The sequence below is a fragment of the Heteronotia binoei genome, chromosome 16 (genome assembly GCF_032191835.1).
Source record: "Heteronotia binoei isolate CCM8104 ecotype False Entrance Well chromosome 16, APGP_CSIRO_Hbin_v1, whole genome shotgun sequence".
Classification (NCBI taxonomy): Eukaryota; Metazoa; Chordata; class Lepidosauria; order Squamata; family Gekkonidae; genus Heteronotia; species Heteronotia binoei.
In genome coordinates this window covers 44,537,065-44,553,596 of record NC_083238.1, presented here as the reverse complement: position 1 = coordinate 44,553,596, position 16,532 = coordinate 44,537,065, and the positions used below count along the sequence as shown (strand labels likewise).

The window sequence follows — 16,532 nt, the reverse complement described above, 5'->3', positions numbered from 1 at the left end:
GTTTGCAGTACATTGATAGATTTGTGTATATGGCTGATATTTATGTGGGAACTTAGCTGAAAGAGGGTAATAGATAGTTGGATGTCCATTGAGAATAGTGGTTGCTGGTTTTATACTCTTTGAAGTGTATTTGGAATCTGTAGTGAAGTAAAACTTTATAAAATTAAATAATGTGTAGAATTAGTGCACAGTATAAAACTGTTGTGCTCACATTTGGCCATATAAGGACCTTCATTTTTGCCTTGAGCAGGTTAGGAGAACATAAAAGTATTATGTTTAGAAAATACCTTGTTGCTTTGGGAATTTATGACAAGTTTTCTGTCTTCCCTAGCTCTGCATTGGAATGAAACCGCAGGAAATATAGAAGGAACACTGGCAGATGAAGACACTGCATTTCAACAGTCTAACAGTAGTAGCAGTAAAAATAACAGTCACAACAGTGCATTCCAGAAAGAAATCATATTGCCTTCAAGACTTGTCTATTATCTTAATAGAGACTCTGAAAGCCCTTATCATATACTGGATACTAGAACAAGGTACCAGCAAAAACACAATAAGGTAAGGTTTTCTCAAAAAAGGATACTTGGTGCAGTGGCCCAAAATAGCCTTTTTCTTGAAGGAGATGTCTTCTTTAAGAATTCTGGTTCAGCAGCCTGCTAATATTTCAAAAACCACTGTTCATGAGATTGAAAAGTGTGCCTGTCAAAAATCAGGGGAAGGTCTTGTTATCTTGCCTGGAGTCCTTGCAGGTAATAATCCTTCAAATTTGACAAGGGCATCATGGCCCACCACTAGAACAAAACCTGGGGTACAAATCATGGTTCACTAGCTTCTTTAATGGTCTAGGGCACTTTCCTCTTCAACCAGCTAATCTTACCTGACAAAAAGAACCATGGTAACAGAGTGGCCGGGCAGTCTCATTTAATGGCACAGGCTAAGGAGACTTCAGAGCCAAATTCTGTATGTATGAAGTAATACACAGTGCCAATCTAACTAAACTTAATTGTGTTTTAAGCCCCATTAAAAGTAGGGGAGTTTATTGGTCGCAATTAATTTGTTCCATTGGTTTCAGAGATACTTAAACCACATTAGGAAAGAAATGTGAATGAATCCATCATGATGTAACACAGTCTCTGTTTTAGATGAAACAGGAACTCTAGAATGCAGTAATTAACCAAGCTATGTGAGAGTGTTAGTTCAGTTTCCTCAGCGCTCAGCAACAAAGAGAGTATCTCCCTTCAGCTATGGTGACTATCCAAAGTCACTGGAAGTAATTTATGGATAAGTTTCAGCACTAATGCTTTGCAGTTTTTGTATTTATTTTCAGGATTCTTATTAGCATATATCTGCCACCTTACCATTGGTCACACCCGTTCTCTGATGTATAAGATTGAAGTCATTTTCATTCTACTTTGATTCAGGAAAAACAAGGGAGAGCCAGCTGCCCATATTACTCCATAGGGGACTTGTTAAATTCTTGTTGGGTAATCTAGTTAAGAGAGTAGTAGTTTCCCTCATCTCTAGTAATGCCGTGTGACTGGACCCAAAGGGCCACATAGGAAGGATCATATTCAGTAAAATATTTGTCCTCAGTGGAGTATATGAATCTCCCATCCCAGCTGATGTTTTGCTTCTGAAACTCATAGGACCTTTGGGAGCCACCTCTGATGCAGCATAAGAAGCTGTAGTTAGATAAATACAAATATGGGGAGTCCCCAGTGATATACACTTGTGTATATACTAAGACATTCTAGGAATTGTGGATCTTCTTTTTTTGAATATACATCCTAATCAATCTCTCTTACATAGATTAAAAATGATCTATAGTGAGTAGAGATTTGAAGGTCTGAAAAAAAGTTTCCAGTGTATTCATGGAACCCCTTTCTTCCATCTGCAAAGTGCTGCACCCTAAACTCATTTTGGAACAGGGACCCAATATGTGTAGTCCTTATAGGAATGGGGTGGCCCATATACAGGAGATGTGTATGAGTTAATGTGCCAATTAATATAATATGCAGTTGAAAATGTTAAAAAGTTCTGTAACTAGGTTAGTATAAGGGTGTGAAACATGCAGCCTGTGGGTCGGATCCAGCCTATGCAAGGCTCAAATCAATCCCACAAGCAACTTCCTTCTGATTCCTTTTCCAGGGCTGCACACATTGATAATGAGATAGGAAAACAAGCTCTCAAGTCAGTCTTGGAGGTTACATTGTCTTGAGCTTCATTATCAATTGCAATTCAGCAGTCTCTCTTTCTGATTTCCCTTTGAAATTCCTTTGTAAAAACACTGCTACTCTTAGGTCAGCAACTGAATGTTGTGGTTTCTAATTTAAGTCCATTTATTCTTTACATCCTCCTGGACTGAATCATCCTGGATGGAATTGAGATCCTGATTTCTTATCTCATTACCAATGCTAGTATCTCCATGCCTACTACCCCTCTGCAAATCGCACTTAACCAATCAAGCCTACTATTGTCATTCACCTGCTATTGCCATTTGACATCTGAAATCCTCTTTATAAAGTTTTATAAAGCTACAGTACCTTGTGTTACATTTTATGGCACACATGGCCCAGCCCAACAAAATGCCATTTATGTCAGCTTTGACCCTCGTAATAAATGAGTTTGACACCCCTGAGTTAGTTCTTAATTCATTAGCAGGCTTGGTTTTGTATTCATGCCTAAATACCATCTTAAGATAATTGCAAGATAGATTATATTACCTTCCACCAGCGAGCCTGCAGCAAACGTGGACTATTGCACCCTTCTTAAATCTTCGTTCGCGAAGCCAAGCCGAGAGAGAGAGAGAGAGAGAGATTAGCTGATTTGTGGAGAATAAGTGTTATGTGAGTTACAAGAATTTTTTTGTTCATTGCCTTGAGTTCATAAGTAGAGAGTAACTAATGTATTGTTGCCTTCCCAGCAAAGATGAATGCACAATCATAGCCCCTGGGGGGTTTTAAAGGATTTCCTGTTTCATCTCTTATTGAAGCTATGCCATGTCTTGCTTTGGTTTGTTGAGCCTCATGAAACAAGAAGCTTCAATACTTACTTAGTTGGTCACCATAGATCAAACATTTTAAAGATATACTGTAGTTCAGTGATATTCCATAGTGAAATAGGGATTTTTAATTTGTTGCTGTGTAGTATTTATGTAATGTTTGAGGAAAATGTTGTAAATAAGTTCCTGAAATTCATGGGTTAGGGGCTCAGTTTCATGTTATCCGCTGAGGCGTCTGTAAAGATTACTTAGACTATTCTCTTCTGTCTACCCAACAGGATTTAATGTTTGGTCTAGAACAGGAATGTTGAATTCATTTGTTATGAGGGCTGGATTTGATACAAATGGGACATTGTTGGGGCCAAGCCATGTGTGTCATAAAATGTAATGCCAGGTAGTGGAGATATAAATTTTATAAAGGATACAGATAAACACAAAGGTATTAACTTTAAACTGAAAATATAAAATGCTGAGTCTAGGAAAACATGAAATGGCTGGACATTGCAAAGTTCTCTCCCCCCCCCCCCCGGGGTCTACTCTGTTTGGCAGTGGCTCTCTAGCGTACTGCTCTGTTCCCCTTCGGCTGTGGGCTCCAAGGTTAGAGTACTCACTAGGCACCAGTTCTCAGGTCCATTCAGCAGAGACAAGCTAGTTCAAAGCATCAACCCTTTATTTGCAAGGAGCTTCAACTGGCCATAAACTCTGCAAAAGTGAAACTACTTGGTTTCTGCTCCATTGAAATACATTTCAGAACAGAGAAAGGTGCAAGGAAAACATTGAATGAATTTTCCATTAAGGTCTCTGGGCCCAGATAGACCAGTCTGTCTGGGTGCAGAGACCTTAACGTAAATACCCATTCTGCATTTTCTTTGCAAGCCCAGAAGAGCTGTCAGCTGAAGCAGGCAAGACAAGGCAGAAGGAGCTGGGAACTTCAGAGGGTGTGGGGAGAAAATTGCTGCAGGCCTGATTTGAAGCCCTTGGTTGACCGGGTGTGGCCTCCATGCTTGGAGTTTGACAGTCCTGGTCTAGGAGATGTTATCAAAGAAGTTCAGTTCTATGGTTCTCAGACTGTGTGTCTCTATTATCTGATATTGGTGTAAAACTAATAAACGTTTCAGAATAAATCACTATGTAAAAATGTAATGTGTGCCTTCTAAAAATGAAACCTGCATTCACGGGTCAAATTTGTGCCGAATTTGGCCGCCGCTGTTTGCCTCCCCAGCCTCCTCCTCCCTCCCTTCTTCACAATTTTAATGCCCAGGAAGGGGTGGTGAAGCGCCTTGCTCCCAGGCTCTTTAAAGGCAGACTGCCCCCGCCAACAGGAAAAACCGCGCCAGAGACTGGCAGCTCCTATTCTGCCCCTCTGGCACGCTCATGATCAGCACTGGGAGCAGCAGCGGCGAGCAATCTATTGAAAGAGTGGCGCTGCCCTTGCCTCCTCCACACTTCCTCCCCACGCCCAGGAAGGAAGTGGGGAGGAGGCAACGGTAGTGCCGCTTTTTCAGTGACTCACTTGCCGCTGCTGACCCCAGTGCTGATTGTGAGCGTGCCTGAGGGGCAGCATAGCAGCCGCCAGCCTCTAGCATGGTTTTTCCTGCTGCTCAGCGGGGGGCGGGGGTGTGTCAGCCTTTAAAGAACCAGAAGCATGGCGCTTCACTGCCCCTTCTCAGGCATTAAAATTGTGAAGGAGGGAGGAGGAGGCGCCGGGGGGGGGTGAGGCGGGGTACCCCGCTGCACAGTGGAGGGAGGCTGGGTGCAGCAAGGCTGCCTGGGGCGCTATACGCCCTGGTCCGGCCCCGCCTACGTCTATCCCTGGAAGAACGGTAACGGTAGTGCCGCTTTTTCAGTGACTCACTTGCCGCTGCTGACCCCAGTGCTGATTGTGAGCGTGCCTGAGGGGCAGCATAGCAGCCGCCAGCCTCTAGCATGGTTTTTCCTGCTGCTCAGCGGGGTGTGTGTGCGTGTGTCAGCCTTTAAAGAACCAGAAGCATGGCGCTTCACTGCCCCTTCTCAGGCATTAAAATTGTGAAGGAGGGAGGAGGAGGCGCGGGGGGGGGGTGAGGCGGGGTACCCCGCTGCACAGTGGAGGGAGGCTGGGTGCAGCAAGGCTGCCTGGGGCGCTATACGCCCTGGTCCGGCCCCGCCTACGTCTATCCCTGGAAGAACTAGCAAGAATGAATATAGACAACTATGATTAAAGTGAGTCTTTCTGGCTAATGGTTTAAATCAAAGTGTGGTCCAAAAGTTGCTTCCATAATTATCCTCTCTTCTGTTTTATCCTCACAACTGTCCTATAAAGTAGGTTAAGGGTGTGTACGTGTAATTGGCCCCAGCATTATATGGCATGGCTCCATGGTAGAGTGGTGATTTGAACAAGGATCTCTCAGTGTAACCTGTATACTGATGGTAGCAACAGCAGACATGATCTGTGCCATGCTGGAGAGATGTGATCTTCAGTTTCTGTTCCTCAGGTGGAAGACCTATTAATTTTATGCAAGCAGAAATGGGATAACTCCTCTTCCAGCAAGAGGGAAGCGCCAAAAGGGCTTCCACTCTCTTGGCAATTTGTAAACAATTTGAAACAGAACTGTCTGGAATGGCATTTTAGTAAAGGAAATAAGGGTACATCATAAAAGACTGGTTTGGAAAATGCACTGTGTTTCTCCTTATGTAATACCATGTTCTGTATTCTTAATATGTCATGTTTAATAGTTCTGTATTCTTAATATGTCATGTTTAATATTTATACTTTGTTCAGATGGCAGCTTTGTTTCAAATTTCTGTAATTCTAGTTATTTTATGTTGCTTTTAGATGTAATACCCTACTGATTGCATTGCTTTGCATGGTGTAATCTGCCTCAAGTCTCAGTGAGAAAGGCAAACTATAAATTTTATTTCGTTCCCATTTCTAAAGGAGAGCCCCTCTTTTCGTATTTCACAGGTGAAAAGTATAAACTTATAACACAATTTTCAAATAAAGCAACATTGTTACATATCACTGTTACAAATCAATGAACACTGTTACCCTGTCATTACTGTTACATGTTGCTGAGAGCCAGTGTGGTGTATTGGTTAAGAGAGGCAGACTCTAATCTGGAGAACTGGGTTGATTCCTCATTCCTTCACATGAAGCTTGCCGGGTGGCTTTGGGCCAGTCACTGTTCTCTCAGAACTCACCCCTACCTGCCTTGCAAGCTGCCTGTTGTGAGGAGAGGCAGGGAAGGTGATTGTAAACTGCTTTGAAACACCTTAAAAGTAGAGAAAAGCAGGGTATAAAACCCAACTGCTCTTCAAGAATCTGTTGCTACAGCTGTACTGGTGTATTCTGCTATAGCTGTCCTCTGTTGAACTGAACAGCTAAAAGGTGGAAGAGGGGTCATAATTAGCCCTGTACTTCGAAAATCCATATGCTCCATATGGTTTGAAAGCTGCAATACAAGTCTTTCAATGGGATATACTAATTAATAGCTTCAGTCTTCTGAAGTTCCCAGTCTCCACTTGCCATGGAAACTGAGCCTCATAGGTGGTTGTGGGGATAAAAAGGTAAAGGTAGTCCCCTGTGCAAGCACCAGTCGTTTTTGACTCTGGGGTTACGTTGTTTTCACTGCAGACTTTTTAATGGGGTGGTTGGCCATTGCCTTCCCCAGTCATCTACACTTTCTCCCCAGCTGGGTACTCATTTTAACGACCTCGGATGGATGGAAGGCTGAGTTGACCTGGAGCCAGCTACCTGAACCAGCTTCCGCTGGGATCAAACTCAGGTTTTGAGCAGAGGGCTCCAACTGCAGTATTGCAGCTTTACCACTCTGCACTATGGGGCTCTTTGGTTGTGAGGATACAGTGGAGTAAAGGAGAATCTGGATTCCAAAACTAGGAATATATTGTTAGCAGACTCTAATCCCCAATTTATGTATGATTGTGGCAGATTTCTGGCAGCTGCCCAGAGAATTCATGACGATTTTGTAAAGGAGGGACTTTGAAGTTGACTGTTTTTATCCTTTTTGTATATTTTAAAAATTTTGCAAAGCTCCCTTTTTCAAATATTTTTATTCTACTGTAGCAACTGTGCCTAAATGTTTGAGTGCTTTGCATAGATTTGAAGGGATTGGCTTCTTGAATTGTTTTTATTGGTTATGTTCTGTAATAATAAATACTGTAATCTGAGAATTGCATAAGCTGTTTTTTGTCCCCAGAGAATAAATACTAAATCAGTACAGCATTTGTATGCAGCAGTGACAGCAGAGACTTTATTTCTTTGTTCTGTATAGGGGTTGCCTAGCCCTGGGGGGGGGTGTTGCAAGTTGTTCTCTGCCGCTAATGTGTTAGGAGGGGCCCTTTTCCTACTCAACTCAGATAGTAACAATATCTCAGTAACAACAGCTCTGATAGTAATTTCTGTCTCCTGATCCCATATCCATGGGTCTTCATAACAGTGATCTCATATACTATGTCTGGATAAAACCGGAGAAAACAAAATTCTTTGCTAATTGGCTGGTCCTTATGGCAACCATGAAGCCATTCTTATTCCCATCCCCACAACATTTCTTGTTTAAGCAAAGCAGATTGACTTTATTAAGAGAAATAACCTAGTAAACATTTCACTGGATAAATGGTCATGTGCCTGGAAAAAATAAGTGAAAGCTTTCCTGGAACATGGATGGAGAGGTCACCTTGAAAATCCGGTGGCAAATAGTGAATCCTGCAGGTAGTATATTTTGCCTTCTGTTTTCCAAGAAAGGAAAGAGCATTCCAATGGTAGGAAAGGGAATTTGGGCTGGTATAGAAGATTTAGTGTGATGAGATTACTGCAAGCTAAGCTAGTTAAATGGAATGTCCATGTTTCAAGGCAGTGTTCCAGTGGTGTGACCATTTCTGACTCGAGGTATTTGGTTAATCCCTATTGGACTGGATTCAGAATGCTGATCTAAATTGGCACTTATGTTTTGAGAAGATGAGCATTCTGAGAATGAGGTACCATTAACAATCTGGGATCTGACATCATCATACTACCAAAGGCAGAATAGTGTGATGGTGTAGGATTTAGAAGCTGGTAGCAGATGGTAATGGAATTTAAAAAGGTAAAATATGTCCTTGAGTTGCAACTGACTCATGGTGACCCCGTAAAATTCCAGCTTATGGTGGTTTTAAGGAAAGAGATGAACAGAGGTGGTTTGCTATTGTCTTCCTCTGTGGCAGCCTATCTAAGTACTGACCCTGCATGAATCAGGCTAGCCTTTACTGTTAGGGCTGCTGTAGTAGAATGCTAGCAAACTTTAAGTTAGTACTATCATCCTGAAGTTCACAATTACATAAAAGAACTATATAATGAAATTTGTGAGTTAAGTATCTGGTAATAATTCAATATCTGTGGCTTCAAATCTTTCAGTGGCTAGTTTTTCACTTGGGGATTATGTTCTCCAAGATTAGATGGATTCTTATGTAGGATGGTATTGCAGATTGGATCCAGTTTTATCCTACCCTAATTAAGGACAGGACTTTAGGATTACTTTCCTAAATTAAATTTCCTAGGTTATATTGTAATCCTTTACTGTTTTGAACACTTTAAATAGACACATGATTTAAACAAACTATCTCAGCAGCTCACTAGAATTGCTATGTGCGCTGTGTTAAAGATCTGGGTAGTGGTCAGCTTTGTGATGCGGTGTGTTTAACTACAGAGCAGTTACATGTCTCTCCATATGTACCACATATGTTTATGGTTAGAAATCATTTTATTTATCCAAAGAAATACTGAGACATTTGCTTAGCTGTCATATATTTTTGCAGGAGGAGATGGCATTGGCAAAGAGTTGTAGTGGCCTTTTGAGCTTTTGACCCCAGCTGCCATTGTAGCAGGGACAAATTAATATTTACATGAGTTCCTTAACTGATGGTATTTGTGTTAATTTTTGTAATTGTTATAGTTAAAGCAGCTTTTAAGAATTACCAAATCCTAAATTTGGCTCAGTGATACAGCATCTCCTTGGCATGCAGAAGGTCCCAAATTCAATCCCTAGCCATTTCCAGATAAAATTTCAGTGATATGGTAGTACCTGAGACCTTGGAGAGCTGCTGCCTGTCTAAGGAGACAGTGCTGACCTTGATGGACCAAAGATCTGATTTGAGTATAAGGCAGCTGCATATGTGTTCATGGAGTGCAACAATGTTTTTCTGTAATACTTAATGCTTGCTTATACCATTTTATGTTACATTAAATCAAGTGTTTGAATTAACATGTTCATAAAGTACTCAGCCTTTTAACAATCAACATGTTTTTAAGTTATGCTATATATCACAGATGTATTGCTTTAGCTATTTAAAAAGATTTGTGAACAAGCTTGCTTGTTGTAAATAATTTGGCAGAATAACAAACGTTCTCTTATGCTTGTCTTCTTCCTCTGCCTCTTTCCTTTCTTGTCTTCAGGCTGTGCATCTGGCTCAGGCAAGTTTCCAGATTGAGGCCTTTGGCTCCATGTTTATTCTTGATCTCTCATTGAATAAGTAAGTGTGTATTTGTGGCTTTTTAAAAACCATAGGTAGTCTGAGAGATATTGAATGTTGATCTGGGTTTTTTTTTTAAACCTCATTTTTGGGGAACTTTATGTATAATATGCTGTAAAAAAACAGATTGTACCAAGAACAGACAATGGCAAACAATGGATAGTTCCAGGCAGTGCAGCTTCATGCAGAGTTACTTGAGTTTAAGCCCACAAAAATCAGTTGGGTTGAAACTGGAATAACTGCATAGCTTTCTGCTTTAAGTCTTTTGCTCTGACTTAAAAGGTGGAGGCCCTGCAGTTGGAGACAAAGCCTCTATGCGAGAGTTCTGCCTGCTCCAGTATTTTCCCCTCTCCTTTTAACCTCTTGTTTTTTTTTCAGTGGGTTTTTTTTAACAACTCAGCTGCAGTTCATCCATGAGCCATGGCTCAACTTTTGAGGGCAGGATGGATTGCCAGGCTGCAGGGGGCCTGGCAAGATTCTTGATGGGTAGATGCTTTAGTGTTGATGAGATGAGGAAGAAAAGGGTGGGGAGGGTGGTGCAGGGACTGTGCATGTGGATTAGGGGTGTACACAAAAAAATAGGTATTTTTTGGGTTCCAGTATACCAAATATTGGTATAATATTGGGATATGGGAAATAATTGGTATTGCAGAATTTATTTGCCTCCTTCCCTTATGTCCCCAAGTTGCGCCATGGTGGTGGCACACCTCAGTAAGGGAAAGGAAGGCTTTAAATGCCTTCACTTCACTAACTGACACGTGTTACTACCACAGGCCGACTTGAGGAGGGAGGGAAGGCAGACGTGTGGCTTGAATTTTCCCTTTAAATGGCTTTTGCAAGCCAAGCTGTGCATGAAGAACCCAGAAGCAGTGTGAATTCATTTGGAAGGTGGATGAACTCATGGCACTTTGGTGAGAGAAGCTGAGCTTGAATAAAAGCCAAATAATATTGGCTTTTATTTGGGCTCAGGTAAATTGGTAGCCAAATTAGAGTAGAAAGTCTGATCTGCCTGAGTATTTATTCAGCTCGGTATATGCCAAGTGCACATTCCTATGAGTGGATGCCATCCCCGTGAGTCTTCATCCCACTCTGTACTGCTTGCAGTGGAAGGGGCTAGCTTTTCTTTCCTATGTGTGAAACCATCTAGTCACTGCTAAGAAACATAGTTTTAGCTTCTTTATTTAAACAGGCATTGTAAACCCTTATAATTTTTGCTTACTTATTTTTCTTCACTATTAACATACTTGGCATGCTTGACGTAGTTGCCAAATTATATACTATGTTTTTGTCCACTGGTACAGAAACACTGGTACAGGCAAATATTGAACCCTAGTGTCCAAAATGCAGCCTACCTGTGTCCCCTGCATGTACTGAATTTATGCCATCTCCTACTGTAAAGGGTTGCAATCTTCTAAGGTTCATTGCTGTTGACTGTAAATGGGAAGATAACCTCTCTCCCCAATCCTATGGGTGTAATTGGTGCTCTATTCTTACTCAGATATGTAGGTCAGGGAAATCTTTTTCAAGTTTCTAAGTGTCACAGATTTTTAGAACTGAAGGCAAAGATACTGATTATGGTTGTTGCAGAACTGAAGGCAAAGATACTGATTATGGTTGTTGCACTGATGGGAAAGCAGGGAACAGAGGTCAAAATAGAGGTATGAGGCTTATAAAGAGGAGAGAGATTTTTCTATGAGTTTAGCATATACTTTTTGAATGGCATTAAACATTTTGATCTAATAGCATAGTGTATATATTAGATTCTAAAAGTTTTCAAAATTTACTTTTGTATGAGGAAAAAAATGTAATAGTTGTCAGTAGCTGAATACTTATAGAGCTGCAGCTCAATGGAAGAGCTTCTGCTTTGTGTGCAGAAGCTCCCGGAGTCAATCTCGGCATCTCCAGTTAAAAAGGACTAGGCAGTAGACGAGTGAAAGGCTTCTCCCTGAAACCCAGGACAGCCACTGCCAGTCTTGAGTAGACAGTATTGACCTTGAGCTTCATGTGTAAATATTAATCCACATCAGGTTTAATCTAAGAATACACTTGTAGGTAAATGTTGTGCATGAATAATTGTTAGTTTAGCCTGCTGATTCATGCTTTTCATGTATCACTTATACAATTCAGCAGTTGCAATGTTTTATTTCCTTTTCATTAGAGGGGTCTTAATGGAGATTAACTAAGAAAAATTCTGTATTCCTTTCCTTCAATTTTTGGTTGTTCAGACGTAACTGCTAACTAGGAGATGGAAGAAATATTAATGACCACAGTGTTTTAAATGTTTTTTCAATCACAGATTAAGACACATTAATGTTAAGACTACCACAAGTCTCCCTTATTTTTTTTTTATCTTTCAGCAAAATTTTAATTAATGATGTTTCAGCTTGGGTAGTAGTAATATATTCTTGATGTAGATGTTTGAACTACATTTAAAAAAAATAAAACTACATATTTTATAGCTGATGTTGTTTTCTTACCAGACTATAAATATTTTTAAACTCTATTACTTATACTCATTTATCTTATTTAGTAAGAAGTTTACATTCTGTTGACAGAAATCCTTCTCCCAGTGGAAATACATAATAGGATCTAGCGCATGGTTAAATAATGCATACAGGTTCCTTGGACCTCTTTGGCTTGCTCATGGAGGGCACTGCACTCTTTTGTGACTTTGGCTCTGGGCAGGATGCCACAAGACTGATGCTGGGTACCTGTGGGTGGAATACCGAGTCAGGTTCCAGGTTTTGGTCCTGACCTTTAAGGCCTTGAGCAGTCTGAGACCAGTGTATCTGCAAGATCATCTCCTCTGGTATGCCCTTGGAAGAGTCTTGCTCTGGTGATCCCTAGCCCTAGAGTGGTCTGGCTGTCCTCAACTAGGGCCAGGGCCATCTTGACCTTGGCTCCGACCTGGTGGAACTCTCTGTCTGATGGTATCAGGGCCCTGCAATACCTTATGCAGTTTCACAGAGCCTGCAAGGCAGAGATGCTCCACCAGGCTTTTGGTTGAGGGCAGCAACCATTTATTCTCTGGCTGACACCTTCCCTTTCCACTCCCACAGCTGCTTTGTAAATTTCCTCCCCCTCCCCAGCAGGACACCCTGGCAGTCCAGAATATAATAAAATCTTACAGGGAGACACCTGGGTTTTATAACTTTTAACTAAATTGTGTGCTGTTTTTAATTTATATATTATTTTTGTAATAGTACAACATATTTGTTGTACATCGCCCAGAGCCTGGTAGAGCCAGGATAGGGTGGTTAATTAAATTTAACAAATAATAATAATAATATAATTTCTAGGTAAATACTGATTGGACGTGTGCTGACTTGTGCCATTTGTGTCTGCAGTGTATGTGTTTGCCCCATTGGAGCTAAGTTTTTCACAAGATTTCACTATCAGCGCTTCTTCATCTCTTTTTTGTGTGTACATGTTGTAGTGTGAGTCTGGATTGCAGTTGACCCTTCAGTACATGTGTTGGGCCTGACATCTGCTGCTGTACTCTTAATTGGATGTGATGCCATCCTTTCATTCAGACTGCTTGTGAGCTTGTCTTCAAAGGATTGAGTTTTTGAGTTTTTGTGATATGTTGTACTGGTTCAGAAGACTCTTGGCTCATGAGGGAGCTGGTAAAAGACTCAAGATGAATCAGTCAGAGCATGCCATAGAACTTCCTTGCAGTTCTACAAGGTGGTGCTGAAGGTAGTGAAGGTGTTCTTCTATGCCACCAGCTGTAGCTCATTATGCTCAGTTGCTGAATATAATTTGTGACTTGGTAATACTAAAGTCTGGCCTGGTTAATAATGACAATTATTTGGCTTGCTGGATTTTTTTTTTTTTGCGGGGGGGGGGGGGGACCAGATTCTTTGCTGATGGAGGTGAAGTTGAGAGTTGGTCTGGGTCCTGAAGTGTCAGAAACTGCTCCCTCTAAACTTAGAGCAAAAATTCTACTTTGTGAGCTACAGCATAAATTAGTTTGTTCTGGGGCCATTTTTCCTGAGCAAAGACAAAAATGTGTGAGCCAGAGGCTAGCTCACACTAACTCAACTTAGAGGGAACGCTGGCCTGAAGCATCCTTTTATCGTTTTCTGTATGGATGGATTCTGAAAGATCTTGCTGATATATGCTGACAGAGACCTTGAGGGTTTCAGTTTGCCTTTCTTGGGAAGGTGATCATATGGTGGTTGAAAAGCTTCTGAGGTTCCTGACAACACATCTGCCCTTGACCCATTGCAGTCTGATTTCAGAAGTAAGGTTGGGTTTGAGAGAGTCTGCTTGCACCAGTGAGCAGGGACAGTCGTCTCTTTAATATACATATCAGCAAGTTTGCATACAGCCGGCCATACCATTCCTATTCAGTGGTTAGAACCAGGAGTTTGTATTGGAGGAATACTCTTAGAAGAGCATTCTTGTTTTTTATGCCTGATCAAACACAGAGATTTTCCTCTAGATGGGCAGATTTAGTTGTTTGGGCTCTAGTAGAGTGCCTCAGGGGTCTATTTTGTGATCTCTGTTCTTCAATATTTATGTGAGACTGCTGAATGAGATTGTCTGAGGCTCTGGGATTAGGTATCAATTATATGCAGATGCCCCAGCTTTGTGGTTCATTATCATGATATCCAGATACATCAGTTTCAGTTCTGAACCAATGCTTTTGAGGCCATGATCTCAAGGCAGAAGAAGCTGAAGGTAGGACAGTGGCAACACTGGTTGGGAAGGTTGATGTCTTGAAGGGATTCGACTGTTGATTGAGTGGAGTTTCTGGGATTTTAATTGGTTTTTATTGAGTTGTTTTAATTATGAATTGTAAGCCACTTTGAACCACAAAAGGAGAAAGCAGGGTATAAATATTTTAATAAATGTTGTGTCAGTGTGTTGGAAGTTGGGTTAGCCATGGTTGGGTTATAACTTCCCACATTATAAACCCCCCCCCCCATCTTTTCCCATTTGTACCTGGAGCAGCACCTTAGACCCCTGTGCTGCACCAGTGCAAGTGAAATAGGCACTCTTTTGGGCCAGTTGCTTTAGAACTGTCCCATTTTCAGGCCTCTTGCAGCTATGCATGGGACTTAAGCACAGCCATATTGCCCCTTGGTAGCAACTTGCACTCAAAATAGGATCAAGGGCATAGTCTTTAAGAAAAATAGTTGCTTTCTCTTTAGCTGTGGGGATATGTATTATTTCATAATTTCTTAGTTTTAAATTGTTGGTAAGCTATGAATGCCTGGCTGTAGTAAAGGTGAATTTATAAAACAAATAATGAAGTCAAAGAAGTGAACATTATACTCAAATCAAGGCAAGAGTGAAATGTGAGTGCAGAATGCTGCAGAAAGAAAATGCACGATCAGCTGCTGTTGGCCTTACTTGACTCTTTCAGCAAATCTAAGCCAAAATGAATCAGCACAAATAGTTTTCAACAATACAGAAGCATCCTCATCCTCATTGTAAAGTTCAGTTGAGGTCTAATTTTGATTATTTTGTCAGCAGTGTGACCATTTTTGAGATGTGATTTTATAAAACATTTTTGTTACAAAGAGTCAAGCTGTTTTTTTAAAGTGTCAGACCGCAATATTAGCATGAGTCCTGCTAATTTCTATCACAAAAAAATATTTTAGTGTAAGTGGAATTGACATTGGTTTTAGGTGCTTGATATCAGAGTTTTAACATGTTAATGAAATTACTGCCATGTCTGTGCATATTTGGCTATGCATGCATCCCAAGGATTCAAAACATTTAGGGAAAAAGTAGTCTTACTGGGCCAAAGGGTGGCTTTGTGAAGTCTGGTAGATGACTGAGAGGAGATCAAAGGCAAGAGGTTGGATTTAAAGTTTGGTTTCTCCTAACAAAAAGGATTTATGTTAACTGAATGGATCTTTCCTGCCTCTCTGCTCCCCCTGCAATCCATTGAGCTCCCTGTAATGCTGCTTTTGGGTGAAATGAAACCCTCAAGATCAACCTGAGGAGTTAATTAGGAGTCTGTGATGAGAGGGGGAAACTGGCAGAAATCTTTCCCTCTGCTGATGGAAACTGACTTTAGATTTAAATCATTCAATTAAAAAGCTTTTCCTTTTTTCAGAAAATTGTGTAGGGCATTTGATTCACAAACACATCTTACATTTCTGTTTGATTATAAGGGTCACTGATTTATATAAATAAAATGTTGTATCAGGTGTTGAGTTATTATAGGCTTGATGTCTATTAATGGCTTTGATTTGAGGTGGAGGTCCCCAACCATTTTGAGTCTGTGAGCACCTTTAGAATTTTGAGGGAGGCTGGTGGGCAGCCTGGCAGGAAGTAGAGACAAGTACAAATAGGGTTGCCAGGTGTCCAGTTTGAAACTGTACAGCCCAATATTTTATGTTTCTATCCAATACCTAAGCTGAGAAAAGCCTGGACATTAATGTCCAGTATTTTCTAATTGTAAGCCTATAATCAGTGCAGCCAAGCTCCATGCACGCTCTCTGTGGCCTCATAAAGTGGCAGTATCCCTGTTCGCTTGTTCTCCATCACAGCTGGCAAAGTTTGAAGAGAACCAAATCCACCACTCAGTGGCCAGGGAGGAGACTCCCAAAAAAAGGCTGTTGGCTCAACTAAAGAAAGCTGGAAAGAGACTTCTACAGCTGACCAATTGTGCAGCCCAGATGACTAAAGGCACTTCATTGCTATTAAGTTCTTTAAGGCTTCAAGACTAGTATGCACTTTTACCTGCAAGTAAGTGCCACTGAACTCACTGAGAGTTACTTCTGAGTAAACATGGTCAAGGTCCCATGGTAATTCCTCCAGTAATTTCAGTGAGAGTGTTAAGCTTATGCATACATGTGTACACCCAGACACAAACATATGTATCTCTCAACAAATTTGTATCATGTTTGTCCAGTATTTTTGTTGAACCCGTCTGCCACAACCCTAAGTACAAAATGATTGGCACAGGAGGTGAAGTGAAGCCAAATGGGCTGTGCGTCCCCTGACTCTCTCCTCTTGCCTCCAGACAGCCGACTGAGCCTCTGCCACCTTGCCTGCCTTGGCTTCTACC

General features: G+C 41.2%; 1 protein-coding gene across 1 annotated transcript in view; it reads left to right on the top strand.

Annotated features, from left to right (window-relative positions):
* The window catches only part of ADAM23 (ADAM metallopeptidase domain 23), a 138,575-nt gene that overhangs the window by 2,304 nt on the left and 119,739 nt on the right, over positions 1-16,532 (top strand). Inside the window, exons 2-3 of the mRNA XM_060256873.1 lie at positions 332-558; positions 9,426-9,502. Of these exons, the coding sequence (XP_060112856.1) occupies positions 332-558; positions 9,426-9,502 (304 nt within the window). The remainder of the gene's footprint in view (positions 1-331; positions 559-9,425; positions 9,503-16,532) is intronic.